At 35.7% G+C, this 19,922-nt stretch overlaps 1 protein-coding gene across 1 annotated transcript in view; it reads right to left on the bottom strand.

Moving 5' to 3' along the window:
• The window catches only part of CNTNAP4 (contactin associated protein family member 4), a 261,402-nt gene that overhangs the window by 52,081 nt on the left and 189,399 nt on the right, over positions 1–19,922 (bottom strand). The window contains exons 16-17 of the mRNA XM_058528320.1: positions 4,755–4,925; positions 3,827–4,045 (exon numbers count right to left, since the gene is read on the bottom strand). Of these exons, the coding sequence (XP_058384303.1) occupies positions 3,827–4,045; positions 4,755–4,925 (390 nt within the window). The remainder of the gene's footprint in view (positions 1–3,826; positions 4,046–4,754; positions 4,926–19,922) is intronic.

Raw genomic sequence — 19,922 nt, 5'->3', positions numbered from 1 at the left:
TTATCATCATCATCATCAGTGTCTGGATTTAAACATTTTTTTTAAGAGAAAAAGGTGATGCTGAAAACTATAGACTTACTTTTTGCAATTACATTTATCTCATTCACTTGTCCCGATACCCAAATACAAGTGATAGTCATTATACATACTTGAAAATATTGATTAGCCGTAATTATTTTTAAGATGGACGGATGAACTACAAATCAACTCTTGAACTGGTAAGTAGGGGGAATAAAATTATCCTTTAAAATTTTAACCAGAAAATCAATTCTACTCGATTAAAGCAGAGATTCCCAGTCACCCAAGGAGTCATGGGCTCCGAGAGCAGACTTAACTCAAACATATTTGAAGGTATTAATACGTGGGGAAACAGTCTACACCTGACATGTGCTGCCAGTGTAGACAAGTAAAGTAAAAAGAAAAGTAAAGTAAAAAGAAAACAATCTAGACTTGTTATAATTAAGAACTCTGTTCATCAAAAGACACCATTAACAATATAAAAATATAATCCACAGAGAGAGAGAGAAGACATCTGCAATAAATTTATCAGAAAAGGACTCATCCAAAATACATATGAAGAAAGAAGCCAGATTTCCTGGTGAGAGTGTGATTATGGGGTGGGTAGGATCTCATTGAATGAGAGGAAGGTGGGAGGTACCTCTGCTGGGCTGTGAAGAATGACCAGGGTTCTTTGGCAGCCTGGCAAGAGTATCGTTTGTAGTATATGATCCAGATTGTGGGGCCAGGGAACAGCTTTAATCATGCTACAAATTAGGATAAGGAAGAAAATAAGAAAAGCTAACTTCAAGGGAAATTAAAAACTAAGAAATGATGTGAGGAACCCAGAGACCTACAGAGAAGGATCCTGCCCCCAAGAATATTAGCAAGGGTAAGTAATAGAACACTAACAGCATTAACCACTTCATTAGCAAGTTGAGTTCATCTACATTTAAAATATATCCCAACTCTATTTTCTACCATCTCCACTTTAGTCCACACCATCACTATCTCTCATAAGGACTACTGCCATAGCCTGCTTCTACCCTCATCCCTCCATCCATATGCCTCATAGCAGCAAGAAAGAACGTGGAAAATGTAAATTAAATCATGCCACTCCTCTGATCCCTTAGAGGAAAATTCAGGTTCCTTGCCATGGCTGGACGAGACCCACTACATACCTTGACTGCTTTCGACACCACCCTTTCCCTCACACTGATTCTCTCCTCCAGCCACACTGAACTTCTCCTTGCTCCTTGACTGCCTAAAGCTCATTCCCACCACTTTGAGCCTGGAATTCTCTTGCTTCAGATGTTCACAGCCTCCCTTTTCTGCTTCATCTGGCCTCTGTTCAAATGTAAAGCCCTCAGAGAGGACTCCTCTGACCATCACACTTGACACAGAAGCCCTCCACTCCAATCACTGCCTGACTCCTTACTCTGCTTTGTCTTTTATGGTCTTTATCACTGTCTGAAATTATATACATGTATGTGCATGCATGTGTATATGTGTATGTACAAATATATACATATATATAGGTATATTTCATGTTATTTTTTACTCTTTTATTGACTGCCTCTTGTACCTTCCACTAAAATGTGCTCTCAGGAAGGCGGAGAACTACATCTTGGTCTTAGTAAGTGCTACATTCAATTATCTCTAATTATTACTGATCTTTTACTAGCTTTTTGCCCACTTTGCACTAATTCAGTGTAATCTTTTTAATTATAATTTAACTTCCATTGAATCTTCCTACAGCGAAAAAGTATTTTCACCTAGAAATTAAAAAAAAAAAACTGATTTGTTTGATAGTAATGTTGTAGATTGATAAATTAATATTTTGTCTTGTAAATATTTTATTAACTTGTTTGTGGCCCTATCCTAAGAGAGTGGTCCACTCTTGTGGTAGAGGTAGAGATAAAAACAAGATCTTTATGAGTCCTCTTGACAGCCAATGATCCGCCTCTACCTAAGGCTGTAAGACTTATTTTTAACACCAGTCCTTCTTTTAATATCATCATATTAACCACGTCAGTTTACTCAGTTACCTGTGAGTAGGAAGGAGGGAACTGTATAAATAGATTTTTATTAATAGTAGATGAAACATTTTTTTCAGAGATCTTTCTGCCTTTTCTTTTTTAATTTTCAATGACTTTGACTTAAGCATAATAAAGATTTCATTTTTAAAACTTTCAAGTAACATGGTCCTTGAATTTCACACATACGGGGATGTCAACAGCCTAAGCAATTGCCTCCATAAAGATGAAATCTCTTAGATCCTCATTAAAATTATAACACAAGATTAATGGCAAAAGACTCAAGTCTGTTCGAACACAGATTTCTGATATCATAATAGTACTTCTATCTGTTACAACCACCTGAAATCAAATTAAAGAGTCCCATCAGATACAATATATAGTGACTCATTTCTATGAAGTTAAAATTCATACCAAGAATGAAAGGTCAGGTACAGGCAAACTGCAGCAGATTTCACTGAAAAATTCGAGGACTGTTTCAGCTTTCTCCATTTCCAAGAACAGTACGGCTATTTTCTAGATACTGACAGATTTTAAATTGCCATGCCTTTTGCTGTGGCCATCTCTCATTTTTTGTAATTCAAGAAATATCTATGTCAATTTCCTGACTGAGCTCCTAGCATGTTATTAAAAGAAAAATTATGTATTTCTTCTCATGTATTCCTTATTATTTCCATACCCTTCAATAAGTGGTCACAAGATCATGATTAGATTATCTATTACTTCCTCATAGAAGCAGTTCATTAAATATTTATTGAGTGAAAGAAAAAATAAATGATAGAAATAATAAGTACACAAATTCATTAGAAATCCCAAATATGTCTTAGTCAAATATATTACAAATAAGTTTCATCCTTTGCAGAGAGAGAGACTTAATAAAACAAGATTTTGTTAAGCAATAGAAAATATAGTTGAGATCTGATGAATTTTATTCTAAAACATAACTCTTAAAAATGCTTTAAATGTAATTTATGATAATTTTTCATTTATCCTGCTTTATCATGTTGCTGTGTCCTTATTTACTTTAAACTCTATGAAAAGTGATCAAGTAAGAGATAATTTCTTGACCTTCATGGTCAGTAAGTTCTATAATATAATTAGCAAAGATGCAAAAACACCTCCAGAGATATTTCACTATCAAGTCTACAAATACCAAGTTAATATATTTAGGAAAAAGATAAACAACATTTGGCTATAAATATAAAGTGGTGATCAGAAGATATCTGAAAAATGAGCGAGATTAGAGACACCAGCAGAAGAACTGGTGAAAGTGGTCAAGCCATGGATATTACACACTTTGCTCCTGTTTTTCTTTTTTCTGCCATCCACCTGTTTTTGACAGGGGTCCCTGGTTGGCATCAGCTGGAATTACAAGAGTTCCTCAACTCCCCTGGGACAGAGATAAACATCTCCAGTATCATACTAAAAACACCAATGTTAAAAAAACAAAAAAACTGGAACAAATCACATAATCTATATTAACAATGCAGGTTTAGAAATTACTCAAATACAAATTTGAATCTCATTTATTGGGTGGATTTCTGAAGGAAAGTCACTTCAACCCCTTGATCATCAGTGACCTCATCTGTAAAATAGGGATAACATCCACTTCACAGGTTGGTTATGAGGAAGAAACAAAACACCTGGCACAGCCTGGAACATAGGTTCTCAATAAATGGTGGTTTGTTGTTATTATTACCATTATTTTTTCAGCTGGTATTATTTTATTTTGGCCCATCTGTGCACTTACATGATACAATCAAATGACAAACTGCCTAAAAAACAGAACTTACCCACAAAGAGTTGACTGTTGAGCTGCAAAAGGACATGCCCATCAGCCGGAGCGGGCTGCGTCTTTGGCGAGAGCTGATCTACTCGAACGGATGCCTCTTTTGTGTTCCTTTCAACCCTAACGTGGTGCCACTGGTTGTCGTTGAAGTGAGTGGGTGACTGCACGGAGATTTCAAAAGGCCCATTCCCCACATCAAATGAGAAAGTCACCACCGCTGGAGCTGGAAACATTAGACGTGGAGATTGTTCAAGTTAGTCCACGTGGTGGAGAGCTGAGTCTTCAATATGCTTAGGAATAGCACCATATTATAGCAATCACTGAATATAAAAACAATGGTTTGAATCTTATGGAAGGAACTAATGACATCAGTAAAGAATAGACGCGGAATGAGACAGGAAAATATATTTGGAAAAAAACAGATTTTAAGAAATTCATCCTCAGAGTTATTTTTTATACTGATGAAGAGTCAAGCTATGTGGCCAGGGCAAGAAAACTAAATAGCACCTGGCATTTTATATCAAAATAATTTTTATGGTGATTCAAAGTTTATATAATTTTAAAAGCATGCAATATACATTTGATACTAGGATTCTAACAGCAGTCTAAGAGTATATCAAAATCAGATGGCTGGTCGATTTAATTAAGTAATTTTATAATGAACTGAGAATTTAGTTTTTAAAAAAATTAATTATTTGAATTTAAAACTTTCTTAAATTGGTTCTAGAGAATACCAATAATTTTCCCAAATTATCACATGTTAAATACGAAATTATTCTCTTGCAAAAAGGCTAACTTAATATAGAATGTTTTTCAAAGGGACCCAATGAAAAGATTCAGCTGATAAACTAGAAACATAGTGCTTTAAAAATTAGTTCAAGGATTTACTGCTAAATAGAATCCCTTAGACTTTTAATGAAAAGGAGACTTACAGCGTAGCTCTATCCGTATAAAATCGGTAATCCCCAGGTTCTCTAAAAATACCCCAGATGGGGCTGTTGTCTTAAAAAAGAAAGACACATCAGCACTAAGTTCTCCATGGAAAGTAGGAAAATGAAGGTAGGAGGCCTCAGTATTGAAGGAAGCTGAATTCCAAAATGACACTGTTTTTTTTTTTAAAGAAAAAAATCAGAAAGTAAGAAAACAATTTATGAAATAAAATGAATGACATAATTACATTTTCCATTGTTAGTATTTTTCCTACTAAAAATATTGCTAACGTATACAAACCTGCTCTTCTTTTTTCTATTAACTATATAGTATACAAGACATGAGCATATGATGAGAGATTTTACAAGGACTGAAATCCTGGATTCCTTCCACCCTGGGAGAGGAAGGGAAGACTGAAGAAATGGTCTGAATGTTATATTTCTATATAAGAAAAACAGCCTCAGCCTAAATACTATCCTCTGCCAAAATGATAATGATCTGCCTAACACTGATTAATAGGCTTAATTTTTTTATAACTTGAAAATTTAAACACCTACATTCCTTTGAATAACAAAAACTCTAAAGAAGCTCAAAGTGTTTTTTGTTCTAACACACACACTTCAGAGTGACACCCTCAACTAACTGTTTTCATTAATAGGCCTTGTGATTTTCTAAGCTGAGACTAGCATTCAAAACACTCTCATCTGACTAAAGATCAGGGCACTACTTACTCTGTGCTCTGCTGATATTGTCATGAAAATGCTCTTTTCACTCAAAATTATCTTTTACTCTGCTTATAATAGTGAAGTAGATAGTAGGAAAAAGGGTCCTCAAAAAGTTTTAAAATGCTCAAAATAAGGAGAAAATTTGTAAAAGGTTGGGGTATAAATTAAGAGATCTGAAAATAAATTATGTGGTCTATAAGTTTATTTATAATTTCTGGCCAAATACAGCTTCTTATCTTCACTTGCTCACTCACTTTTTTTTTTTGTTATATATACAACTTTCTTTTTGAAAGATATTATGAGTCTTAGATAGCAGAAAGTATGGAAAATAAAATATAAATGCAGCGGCATGAAGCGGCAGGAGTGAAATCCAACAGGTTACGCGTGGCTGACGAGGAGCATCATCGGAGAAATGAACTAGGCATGGCTGCTGCCACCAGCAGGTTCTCGACACATCAAATATACATATGCATCTTGAGTTGTAAGCAACCGCATCCACACACACACAACACTGGATAAAGTTCTTCTATCTAAATTACCTTCCTGGAAGAAAGACATATTGATTCTCTGAAGTTAGAAAACAGTAATTTCAAAACAACGGTTCATTATGTTAGCAGAGAATAAACACCTAGCTCTAGTTAAAAATCACCAACTTGACTCGGCTTCTATTTGTTCCTTAGATTTTTATTTCTTTTCTCTAAATTCTGGATCAAACAAACGGTGTTTATATCTATTTTATTTTTTCTGTTTTTCTTATGGACCTGATTCAAAAGTCAATTTTCAGCTCATACGTGGACAATTTTAGAGCTGAATTTTTTCAGCTGAGAAGGTACTTTGAGGGCTTTTTTTTCCCTACAGCCAAACAAAACTGTATATTATCTGAGTATGTCAAGCCTAGTCCTTATTTCCATTTTATAGCTATTTCTACACTTCAATATTTTGATGTCTAGGAAATAATGCAAGAAAATGCACAATATCAAGTCAAGGATAACACATTTGTGTTCCTAGAAGTTCTTTCCTGACCTATTTTTAGGAGGAATTAAATACCTTTCTGTTGAAATGGTATATGTATAAAAATTTAAATAAAGCTATAACTTTAAATTATGGAATATTATTAAATCTTACTGATTTGGTCTGATTAGAAAGAGGATCACTCAGTGGCCGGCCCCCTGGCTTAGCGGTTAAGTGCGTGTGCTCCGCTACTGGCGGCCCAGGTTCGGATCCCGGGCACACACCGACGCACCGCTTCTCCGGCCACGCTGAGGCCGTGGCCGCATCCCACATACAGCAACTAGAAGGATGTGCAACTATGACGTACAACTATCTACTGGGGCTTTGGGGAGAAAAAGGGGTAAAAAAGGAGGAGGATTGGCATGGATGTTAGCTCAGGGCTGATCTTCCTCACATACGCACAGAAAAGAAAGAAGATCACTCAGAATTACTTAAAGGTCTAAATTGATTATTATTATGAGACATAATATTTCATTTGTTTCACACTTATATCACAACTAACTCAACAAAGCATCATACAGAAGACCTCAGGGAACTGGCTGAAAGAGAGGAAGAATTCTTTGAATTGCTGCTGTCTTTACAATGAATGCCTGTACTGTAATGGAAACAATTTATTACCTTAGGTAGCTTAAACACTCTCACACACACAACAGCACCTATTCTGTCTAGTTAGCAAAACTTATTTTACAGATTCACAATAGGTAAAAAAACGAAGTTTCAAGAACATTTTATAAGATTAAAAAATTTATTGTTCCTAATTCAAAACAATTATAAAAAAAAGCAAAGGCCAGCATTTTCACGATCAGATAATGTTAATGGCATATGACAGCTCGGCTCTTTCCAGACTGTGTGAAGACGCACCCAGGAGGATCTGCGCTGCCTCAGAGAAAGGAGGAGCAAGGAAGAGCGGGCAGAGCAGAGCCCAGCAGGCAGGCACCAGCCGGAAGCTGCAGGTCTTTTGAAGAGGATTCCGTGGCTAAAAATCCCTAAGCTGAAGCAATAGCGGACCTGAATGCAATCACTTGCTGCATGCATGCTAGTCAAGAGGGTAAGATCCCCTTTATCATCCCCACAAAACAAATTACGATGTATTATTCTATGTAATTAATTAATAATTACTAACAATTTTTATAGTAACTAATTAATATATTTTCAATTAAATTCAATACAGGGTACCAGAGATTTGGAAAGTTGCCTTCAGAAATGCCACCTTTTATCTTCCCAGAATTTAAAAACAATTATAATGGATAACAGGATCCATACCTTTATTTACACCGAAGAGGAAGATGTATTAAGTATTTAATTACATATATAAAGTAAAAAGAGAGCCCATTTAGTAAAATAAACTTATAAGATTACAAGTAATTTTTAAAATATTTCTTTTGATAAACTTTTATTTATATCATTAATTGATTATCCTTTTAAAAAGAACAGATTTACAGAGACAGAAAGTAGATTAGTGGCTTCCTAGGGCTGGGAAGATGGAGCAGTTGAAGGAAGGCCGGGTCTAACAGGCGCAGAGTTATTTTGGGGGTAATGAAAATGTTCTAAAATTGAATGTAGTAATGGTTATACAGGGCTGCGAATATACTAAATGCCATTGAACAGTTCACTTTATGTGAGTGAACTACACAGTATGTGGATTATATCTCAATAAAGCTGTTTAAAAAAAAGAATAGTATTTAAAAAACATATTGCTTTTTTTTTTCTTTTCTTTTCTTTGGTGAGGAAGATGGGCCTTGAGCTAACATCTGTTGCCAGTCTTCCTCTTTTTCACTTAAGGAAGATTGTCCCTGTGCCCATCTTCCTCTATTTTGTATGTGGGAGGCCGCCACAGCACGGCTTTAGGTCTGTGCCCAGGATCTGAACCTGCAAACCCTGGGCTGCCGAAGTGGAATGTGCAAACTAACCACTATACCACCAGGCTGGCCCCTGAAAAATATATTGCTTTTTAAGACAATACGTTTTACTTTTAAAATCAAAATGCATATGACATGCTAACACTGCCTTTCTTTCTTTTTTCAAACCACTTTATTGAGGTAGGATTGACATGTAAAAAGCTGTATATATTTAGTGTATACAACTTTATGAGTTTGGTAACACTACCTTTCTTAAAAGTGAATAAAGTAAAAGGAAATATAGAAATACCAAAGCAAGGGATAATTTACTAGTCCAATAAATCTTTCTGAAGGCTTAAGAATCATTTTAGAAAGCTGGGAATATTAGATTTCTTTAATGAAAAATTTTATTTTGGGGGCCGCCCCGGTGGCGCAAGCGGTTAAGTGCGCGTGCTCCGCTGCGGCGGCCCGGGGTTCGCTGGTTCGGATCCCGGGCGCGCACCGACGCACTGCTTGGCAGGCCATGCTGTGGCGGCGTCCCATATAAAGTGGAGGAAGATGGGCACAGATGTTAGCCCAGGGCCGTCTTCCTCAGCAAAAAAAGAGGAGGATTGGCGGATGTTAGCACAGGGCTGATCTCCTCACAAAAAAAAAAAAAAAAATTTTATTTTGAAATAACTGTAGATTTTCATGTGGTTGTACAAAAAAATACAGAAAGATTCTGTGTACTCTTTACTAGTTTTCCCCAGTGGTAACATCTGGCAAGACTATAATATAATATAAAAACCAGGATACTGGTATTGATACAGTTAAGATGCAGAACATTTGTATCCCCACAAGTACTCCTCTTGCTTCCCTTTTATAGCCACAGCCTCTTCCCTCCTGCCTTCATCACCTCCTTAACCCCTTGACAACCACTAATCAGTTCTCCACCATCATTTGAAAAATATTCTACAAATAAAGGCACATAGTATGTAGCCTTTTGAGGCTGACTTTTTTTTTTCCACTCAGAATTACTCTCTGAAGATTCGCCCAGCTTGTTGTACATATCAATAGTTCATTCCTTTTTATTGCTGAGTAGTATTCCATGGCAATGGATGCACAATTTATTTAACCATTCACCTGTTGAAAGACATCTGGGTTGTTCCCAGTTTTCAGCTATTACAAATAAAGCTGCTATGAACATCCATGTACAGGATTTTATATAAGTTTTCAATTCTCTGGGATAAATGCCAAGGAGTACAATCACTGGGTCGTATGCGAGTTTTCTTATTTATCTACGTGCTTATTTTTTATGCTTATTTTTTGCTCATTTTAAGAGTTTCTGGGAAAACTCTTTTACAGAGTGGCCATACCATGCTACATTCCCACCAGCAAAGTATGAATGAACCAGTTTCTCCACATCCTGGCCAGGATTTTGTGTTGTCATTTTTTTTTTTTTTTAGCCATTCTGGAAGGTGTGCAGTGATATGTCATTGTGGTTTTAATATGCATTTTCTCAGTGCTTAATGATTTTGAGTATCTCTTCACGTGTTCAACTGCCATTTGTATTCTTTATTTGGTGAAACCTCTCTTCATGTCTTTTACCTATGGTATTCCTGGCTTGGAGATGGCCACCTTCTCACTGTGTCCTCACATGGCCTTTCCTCTGTGCACAGGTGGAAAGAGAGCACTCTCTGGTGTCTCTTCCTCTTCTTATAAGGACACCAGTCCAATCAGATTAGGGCCCCACCCTCATGACCTCATTTAACTTCAATGACCTCCTTAAAGACCCTATCACCCAATGCAGTCACATTAGGGGTTAGGGCTTCAATATATGAATTTTGGGGATGGGGAAACAATTCAGTTCATAACATTCATATTTTATTGGATTGCTTCTTTTTTTTCCACTGTTGACTTTTGAGTGTTCTTAAATGTTACAGATACTAGTCCTTTGTGAATCTCCAGCCCTCATCTTACTTAATGCATTGCATTAACAACAACTAACAGTTGATTGTTCTCCCCTCTTGGAAACATTTTCTTCACTTGGAGTCAAGAATACCAACAGTCCTTTGCCTTTCTCATTAGTGGTATAATTCTCAGTTTTCTTTCTTCCTCCTCACTTCCTCAATCTATCAATGTTGGAAGGCCCCAAGGCCCTGTCATTACACTTCTCCATCCACAATAACTCCCCTGGTCCATCTCATGGCTTTAAATATGCTGATGACTTACAAATATATATCTGAAGTCTGGAACTCTCAAACTAACAACTCCACATTTCTATCTGAATGTCTGATGGCATCTCAACTTTATATATTCAAAACTGAATTCTTTACATTCCTCTGCAGCTCCTTGACGCCAGCAGCAATCTTCTCCATCTCAATTAATGCCAATTATACGCCTCTAATTGACTGTTAGTCCAAATACCTCGGTGTCATTCTGGACTCTTCCTTTTGCAACCTACATCAATTCATTAGCAAATTTTATTGCTTCTCCTTTGGAACTATACCCATTCAGCTATCATCATTGTGCCCATGGCCCATGCCACCATAATCCCTCAGATGGGTGGTGATACGGTCTCATAAATGGTCTCCTTGCTTCAGCCTTACCCTGTGCAATCTCATTAGGGCATAAAGTTAGATCACACCACTCCACTTCTCAAAATTTTCTAATGTTTTCCAATCTCATTCAGGTTGGAAAATAAAGACCTTTCAAAATCCTCCATGGTTTGACCACCAGTTTCCTCTCTGACTTCTACCACTCTCCTCTTTGCACACTCTGCTCCAAATGTATTGACAATTTGCTGTTCCCTGAGCGCACCAGCTACAGCCCTATCTCTGTGTGGCTATTCTGGCTTTTCCCTCTGTCTAGAGAACTCTTTCACAGAAATACACATGCCATGCTACCTTATTTCCTTCAGATTTTCATTCAAATGCCACCTTCTTATGAGCATTTAATGACCATCCTATTTAAAATTTCCAATCCTACCCCACTCCTGCCTCAACTATATTGTCTTCACAACACTTACTAGCATCCATCATACCATATATTTTACTTATTTATTGTCTATTCCCCCAAGAGAACTCAAGCTCCAAAAATGCAGATACTTTTGTCTATTTGGTTTGCTGCTCTGTCTCTTTCGCTCTCTCTTTCTCTCTCTCTCTCTATCGATGTAGGGAAGGCATAGTACAATGTATGGGCTTAATAAATGTTTGTGGAATGAAATTATAAGATTTCCTTTGTCCTAGTAGCAATCAGAAAGCTTAGAGAAATCACTCCCAGTTTGGTTGTATTACATGTATCACAATAAATACACTCAAATTCTTTGGTAGACAAGTAGAAAGAGGGAGGGAAGGAGGGGAGACAGAAAAGAGAGAGAAGGAAGAAGACGAAAAGACAGAAGCAGAACAGGGGTAAACAGGTGGAGAAATTTTAGGAAAATTAAGTAAAGAAAACCCAAGAAAAGAACAAATAAAAATTAAAATCAAAAGAATTTCCTAATGGTGGAGGATTATAGACATAGAGGAGCTTGCAAAATTACATCATATGATTATCTGTTAAAATGGAATTGATCCTCACTTTTTTAATGGTTTATATGTAGTCTGCCAAATGGAACAGAACTCTGTCAAACAGAAGAGAAATTAACCAAATCACTAGTCAATACCTTTTTCCAGTCTCGGAGTGTAACTTCTGCAAAGTTATTTATTGCCTACATGCACTTTTGATTATTTAACGCATTCTGGGCAGCTGTGATTTCTCAGACAGCTGAACAAGTCGATGCAGACAAAATGGAGAAACTAATTTCAATGACAAGAGTTTCTTGCAACAAGAAACTTAGAACAATCTTTTCCAACTCTCTTAAGTTTTGGAGGTGCCTTGATTAGGCATAACATTTCAACAGAATGAATTGAGAAGAAACACATTTAATAAAATAGGTGGAAAAACGCAAATGCCAAAGAGTTAAAAATACTACCTTGTTCAGATTAACGAACTGAGAGCAGAAATTTAGATCACATTTGCAACAACTCTTTAACAACTTATAAAATGCCTGTATACATTTTACCACATCACATCCTATTTCAGGAAAAATTAATACCAATGCACAACACTGAGATGTATTCTTGTTAAGTTACTGACCTTTAAGAATAATTATTCCTTAAAGTATTCAGTCAGAAAAAGCTAGTCACCTCCAAAGTGGAAAAAGTAGTTTGGCCTCAGAATTCTTGACAGCAACATTCGATATCAGAAGATAAAGAGCACTGACCACAAATTTCTGAGAGAAAGACAATGTATCTAGCCTAATTTTTTCATGTTAAGGCAATAGGCAGACATTCTCAAATTTGAAATAAATCTGAGAATAAACCACATACAAGCCCTTTTGGGGAAAAATAAAAATAAAACCCTACTTCATAAAGAAATACGGTCAACCAAAAGATATCTAGAAAAGCTGTGGAAGACAAGATGACTGCATTTCTCATTGCAAACAAAAGTGGATAATATTTACAAACTGGTGAAAGTCACAAAGAGTGACCCAAAAATGCTACACCAGTTTCTAAAAAGGTTCAATATAGGGTTACCTTATAACCCAGAAGTTGCACTCCTAGATATCCTCAAGAGAAGTGAAAACATATATCCACAAAAAAACTTATACATAGATGTTCAAAGGAACATTATTCATAACAGCCAAAAAGTGGAACCAACCCAGATGTCCACCAACTGATTAATGGATAAACAAAATGCGGTGTATCCATACAATGGAACATTATTTGATCATAAAAAATAATGAAGTATCAATACAAGCTACAACATGGATAAACCTTGGTGATATCATGCTAAGTGAAAGAAGCCAGTCACAGAAATCACATATTCTGTGTTTTCATCTATATGAAATGTCCAGAATAGGCAATTCTGCAGAGATAAAAGGTAGATTCATGGTAGACTAGGGTTGGGGTGGGGGTGAGAGGGAAATGGGGAGTGTCTGCCAAATGGGTACCAGTTTCTTTTGGGGGTGATGGAAATGTTCTAAAATTGATTGTGATGATGGCTGCACAACTCTGTAATATACTAAAATGATTAAATACACTAAAATACGATTAGACTGTACACTTTAAACAGGTGAATTATAGAGCACGTGGATTATATCTCGGTAAAGCTGTTACTAAAATTACCAATATAAAATTACACCAGCCAAGTTTGTTTTAGAGTTCTGAGGCAATAAATATTCTCAAGCATATGCAAACTCAGGATATGCAACACTCATGAGTCTTTCTGGAGCAAAACCCAGAAAACATCAACTACCTGACGATGCAATCCAAGGAGAAATAAATCAAAACAGAAATCACTCAAGAATAGACAGGCTCTAATGATAAGACTGTGGGTAGCATTACAAAATGAGCAACCACACAAATAATAACAAAACTAGCAAAAAATGGGAGGTGGAGAGAGAAAAAGAAAAGAGGACAAATGAGCACTAATTTTCCTATTTTTCACACTAGATCAAAACTATCTAAAATTTAAAACCGAGTTTAATATAAAACCTAGTGATTCTATAACCTTTTAAAATTTTTACGATCTTTATTTTAAGTTTAGCAGCATCGTTCAAGTTGAATATATTAGACATATAAATAGTATAAAGCAATTCCTTTGGCTTCAATTCAGTTACTTCTTTCTCCATTTCAGTTAACAAAGTTTTGCAAATTTATTTCTAAATCTCTTTTTCTATTCTTTTATCTAGGGCTGGTTCTCAACCTGGGCACTTCTGCACCGCAGGGGACATTTGGCAATTTCTGAACATATATTTCGTTGTCACAACTGGGAAAAAGAGCTGCATCTAGTACGTAGAGACCAGGGATACTGCTAAATGCCCTACGATGCACAGGACGGCCCCCAACCGTAACAAGGAATTATCCAGCCCAGATGTCAAGAGTGCCAAGGTTGGGAGACCCCACACTAGAGATATCTAGCAATGTCTGGAATAATATTGACTGGTGTTAATCATCATTTCTGAGTTGTGTGACTCTTGGTGATTATTATACTCTTTTCTTTGACATTTCTGTATATCTCAAAATCTGGTAATGACTCTGTATCAATTAAGTCATTACTATTTGATATTTAAAACAATGAATAAAAAATTAAAAATGTATAAACTTGTCACAAAAGGATATTACTGTAGTCCTGAGAATTATGAGGATTCCCAGTCTCAAAAAAATGGAAATCTTTTGAAGTGTTTAGAATTTTGTTCCCTCACATTTGTGAAGTTTCTTGAATACCAGTTATTAATAATGAAAGTCTTTTCAAAAGAATAGAAAACAAAATGAAGCAAAATAGGCCACAAAATATTTTTTTCTCCAAGAGGTAGAAAATGTTCTAGTTTTATAAAGGGACTGTATTATTAAAAGAGCAAAAATTAACAAGTATTAATCATGTGTTTATTTGAAGGCACTTTCACCGCCACAAACCCAAGTGTACTGATGAGAAATGGCTCCGATGGACTAGACGCTCTTTCTACTATGTGACTTTTTAATCACAGTAAGTCTTTTAACATAATCTAAACTCCTTTCATTAAAAGTATATACTTGCTTATCATTTAATTGCTTATGCAATCAAAAAGTTATTCCTGTCTCTTATCAATGATTCACTAGCTATAAGTTTCTTGAGCTGTGTATGATGGATCATTCTCATTCTTTCATAAACTTCTATTTATTGATGACCTTTCATGTAACAGTGACATACCAGGTGCCAGGAACACAACAGTAAATGAGCAATGGACGTGCTCTTGAGAGGCTCAAAAATACTTAAAAGCCAGTATGAGAAACATATATTTGTAATATGTTCAGCATTCTTTGAAAGTGTAGGACTAGTTCTCTAGAGACCTGTGGAAGCTTCATGGAGGAATGGTTTGAATCTGAGTGTGAAAGTTTTCAGTAAAAGGATTGGGGAGATTTTACAGATGAAGGAAAGCAAGGAAAGCTGAGGCAATGGGGCCAGAGGCCTTCAGAGGTCCAGGAATTTTCTTTGTGCTGCAAGATCTGCAGAAATAGGGGAAGGTCCCTGTAGATGTCACCCTAATGAATGTCAAAAAAAGTAAATAAATAAATTTAGTCCTGTGTGTCAATACTGGCCTTCTAGTCTCTCTCCGTAGTATTTGGGGAGAGTTCTGAAGATACTACAACTACAGTTGGCATGGTCTCCAGGTAATTCTTATGCATGCTGAACGCAAGGAATTGTTGTTCTAGAAGACTTCTAATGGTACCTCAAAAATGAAGATGTTCTCACTGCTTCTGGGAAAGTGAGTGGAAAGGAAAGTACAGAAGTGAGCCCTCCCAGTTATTACCTTTCTGTTAATGGGAAAACCCAGATGTTTTCCCTTGATTCTTTCCTTTGACTCTTTTGTTTCTAAAGTTAATATAAATCAGAAACATATTCAGCAGGACTCTGGAGTGTCCTGGAGAATCCTCAAGTTACTAAAACTTTTACTGTTTTATGAGTTTACATCTGGTATTTTTTTAATGACCCAATTTTAAAATTAAGTAACTATCATCCTTTGGTTTAAAAAAAGGTACCATGTTGGTGAGTGATGTTGATAATGGGGGAGGCTACGCATCTGTGTGGGCAGCAGCTATATGAAAAATCTCTGTGCTTTCTTCTCAATTTTGTGGTAAACATAAAACTGCTCTAAAAAAAGTAAAAAAAATTAAGTAACCAAAAATAACTATTCATACTATCATTTAGTTGTTTTTTTTTTAGTCAGATGTATTGAAGGATAATTTATATGGAATAAAACTGAGGCTTTTTTGTGTATAGCTCTAGGAATTTTGACAAACACATAAAGCCACAAAGCCACCACAATACTCAAGATATAGAACATTTCCTTCATGTGTTCTCCTTTGTAAAATTCCTCTCATCTTGAAGCCGTTGGCAACAGAGATCCTTTTTCTGTTCCCATGGTTTTGCCTTTTCCAGAATATCTTAGAAATTGAATCATCCAGCACACAGCCTTTTAAGTCGAGCTTCTTTCACTCAGCAAAAGGCATTTGAGATTCACCCATGTGTTGCATGTATCAGTAATCCATTTCTTTTTATTATTTAGTAGTATTCCACTATATAGTGTGGACACACCACAGCAAAATGGAAAATTTATCCATTCAGTAGTTGATGGACATCTGGGTGGTTTCCAGTTTTAGGAGACTATGAATAAAGCCAATATAAATCTTTGCACACAGGTATTTCACTTCTCCTATGTAAATACCTAGGAGTGAGATTGTTGGATCATATGGTAAATGTATGTTTAACTCTATAAAAACTGCCCAAGTGGCTGTACCATTTTGCATTTGCACCAGCAATGTATGAAAGTTCCAGTTGCTCTGCAGCCTCAGCATTTTGTATTGTCAGAGGTTTTGGGTTTTCTTTAATTATTATTTTATAATTTTAGCCATTCTAACAGTTGTATCTTGGTATCTCATTGTGGTATTATTTTGAAATTCCCTAACGACTAATGTGTTGTGGATCTTTTTATGTGCTTATTTGAAATCTGTATATTTTCTCTGATAAAGTTTATGTGCAAGTCTTTTGCCCATTTGTTAATTTGAATTTTTTTTATCATTGCACTGTGAGAGAGCTCTTTATGTATTCTGAATACTAGCTTTTATCAGATATGTATTATGTAAATATTTTCTCCCAGTTTATGGCTTTTCTTTATATTTTCTTAACAGTGTCATTTTAAAAGCAGAAGTTCTTATTTTCAGCAAAACCCAATTTATCCTTTTTTTAATTTTATGGATCATGCTTTTGGTGTTATATCTAAGAATTTATGCCTAACACTAAGATTTTCTATTATATTTTCTTAGAGAAGTTTTATAGTTTGTGAGTTTGCATTTATTTAATTTACTTAATTGATCATAGGATCAATCTTGAGTTAATTTTTGCATGTAGCTTGAAGTATGGGTTGAGATTTTTGTTTTTTTTGCAAATGGATTCTAATTATTCCAGCACCGTTTGTTGAAAAGGATTATCCTTCTCCATTGAGTTGTCTTGGTAGCTTGTCAAAAGCAATTCACCAAAAATATGTGGCTCTATTTCTGGGCTCTCTATTCTATTCCATTAATCTATTTATCCACCTAGATGTCAAGACCACACCATCTTGAATTTTGTAGTTTTGTAACAAGTCTTAAAATCAGGCAGTATAAGACTCCAACTTTGTTTTTATTTTTTCAAAATGTTTTAGCTATTCTAGTTTCTCTGCTTTTCCATATACATTTTAGAATAAGTTTGCCAATTTCTACAAAAATAAAAGTCTAGGTTTTTATTGGATTGTATTCAATCTGTATACCAATTAGGGAAAACTGACATCTTAACAATATCAAGTCTTTCAATGCATAAGTAGGGTCTTTTATTTAGTTCTTCTTTAATTTTTTCTCATCAGTGTTCTGTAATTTTGTTACATTATACCAAAGTACTCCATATTTTTGATACTTTTTAAATTTCAATTTACAGTTTTTCATTATTAGCATACAAAAATATAATTTATTTTTGTATATTGATACTATGACTTTGCTAAACCCACTTTTTTTTTTTTAATAAATTCTTAGGGATTTTATACCTAGGAAACCATGTCATCTGTAAATAGAGACATTTTTTACTTTCTGATCTATACTCCTTGAATTCCTTTTCTTGACCTATCACATGTGCTAGTACTACCAGTATGATCCTGAATAGGAGAGGTCACAGCAGACGTCCTTGTCTTGATCCTAATCTTAGAGAGAAAACATTTAAGTCTTTGACTATTTAGTATGATATTAGCTGTCAGATTTTCAAAGATACCTTTTATAACACTGAGGAGGTTCTCTGTTTGCTTAGTTTGTATCAGAAATAGGATGTTGAATTGTACCATGTTACGCAGAAAACAGTCCTATAACCTCATGTGAGGATGAGCCTCAACTCTGAAACAGATGTAGGAGCCAAGAAGGCCAGAGAAAGATCTCATTGACTGTTTCATTAATAAGTCAGAGATTAATTAGCAGGTCTTTACATACTTAAACTATTTGTAAATTCTTATTCCTAATATTTTTATCCTCTATCTGCATCCCTATCGTCACAAAGTTAAATGCTCTAGTTTCTCAACCTCAGCACTACTGACAGTTTGGACCAGGTAATTCTTTGTTGTGGAGCACTGTCTTGTGCAAAGTAGGATAGTTAGCAGCATTCCTGGCCTCTTCCTCTAGATGCCGATAGCACTCAACCCCCCACAATTGTGACAGCCAGAAATGTCTCCAGATATTGCCAGATGTCCACTGAGGGGGGAAAATCGCCTGGGATGGAGATCCACTGCTCTAAGTGGAAAGGTGCTGTGTGCTTAAGTTCATGGCAGGAAGTTTTCAAGAAAGAAACTCTAGGATATAGAGTTGGTAGTGACCTCAGTCAAGGTAGACCAGTCTTCCAGGAATTACAGCAAAGGGAATGAGGGGGATGGAGGAAGCCAGCCTGGCTCCCTGAAGGGTTACTATCAGAGCCAGAGGTGAAAAGTGCATGTGACGCATAGAACAATTTCTCTATAGTCACACAAAATCGTTGCACTCCCCTGGATGCATCCTGAGTTTACAACCTCATCTCTTTGCCCATAATTTTTCTCTCCATGAAATACCCTATGTCATCTTCATGTGATTGTGTAAGGCCTACTGGCAGAACAGGAAGTAGAGATGATAAAGATTAGGGATGGTGGGTATAATGGCAGACAGTTTTTTACAATGTATATATAAATTTTTATAGGCCAATATCATCTTTGCTTTTTTTATAGGCCAATATCATTTTTGCTTTTTAACTAAGCAACTTCTGCTCTGCTATCTCCATAAATCCACTGCACTGTCAGATCATCTCTTCCTCTGTTGAGCCCCTAGAATAAAATTTTATTTTAGGGCATACTTTTAATGTAAATAAATATTTCTTCTATTTCCATTTTAAGTTCTGGAAATAACTAAAGTATAAATGATGAATGCATCAGTCTCTAACCTAACCGATTTCAGAGAGGTTACGAATAGAAACATATGCTCACTTCATTCCCTGCTGAAAATATATATTTTCTGTGAAACTATGTTTGAATTTTAAATTTCTAGTTATGAGTGTTAATACACTGAATATACAAAACAGCATGTCCCATCGATTTAGAGTGAACACACACACAAACTGAAAAAAAAGTAAGATTAAAAGTTGAAATATGTTTGATTAAACTGACATTTGATTCTATTGACATTTTAATTTCACTCCAGGCTCAACAGTAGGAAACTAACATACATTGTTAACAATTTTGTGTAGCACTGAGTCTTTCCTGTATGGATAATGGCACGTAGAAATTTAGAAATGCTGGAGTGTATTTATGAACCAATCAAATCAAGATGCTTAGTGATTTCTTTATAGAATCTTAACACAGTTTCCCATTATAGCATTTATCACAGGGTTTTGCACTTTATAGAGGCACTTGATTTGCTGACTGACTAAAACATGGACGGACAATGAGGGTATTATGCAAAGTGAAATAAGTCAGAGAGAGAAGGTCAAATACCGTACGATCTCCCTCATAAGTAGTAGATAATAACAACAAACAAATACATAGAGACAGAGATTG

This window comes from Diceros bicornis, chromosome 32, assembly GCF_020826845.1.
Source record: "Diceros bicornis minor isolate mBicDic1 chromosome 32, mDicBic1.mat.cur, whole genome shotgun sequence".
Taxonomy (NCBI): domain Eukaryota; kingdom Metazoa; phylum Chordata; class Mammalia; order Perissodactyla; family Rhinocerotidae; genus Diceros; species Diceros bicornis.
This window is presented reverse-complemented; position numbering and strand designations above follow the sequence as displayed.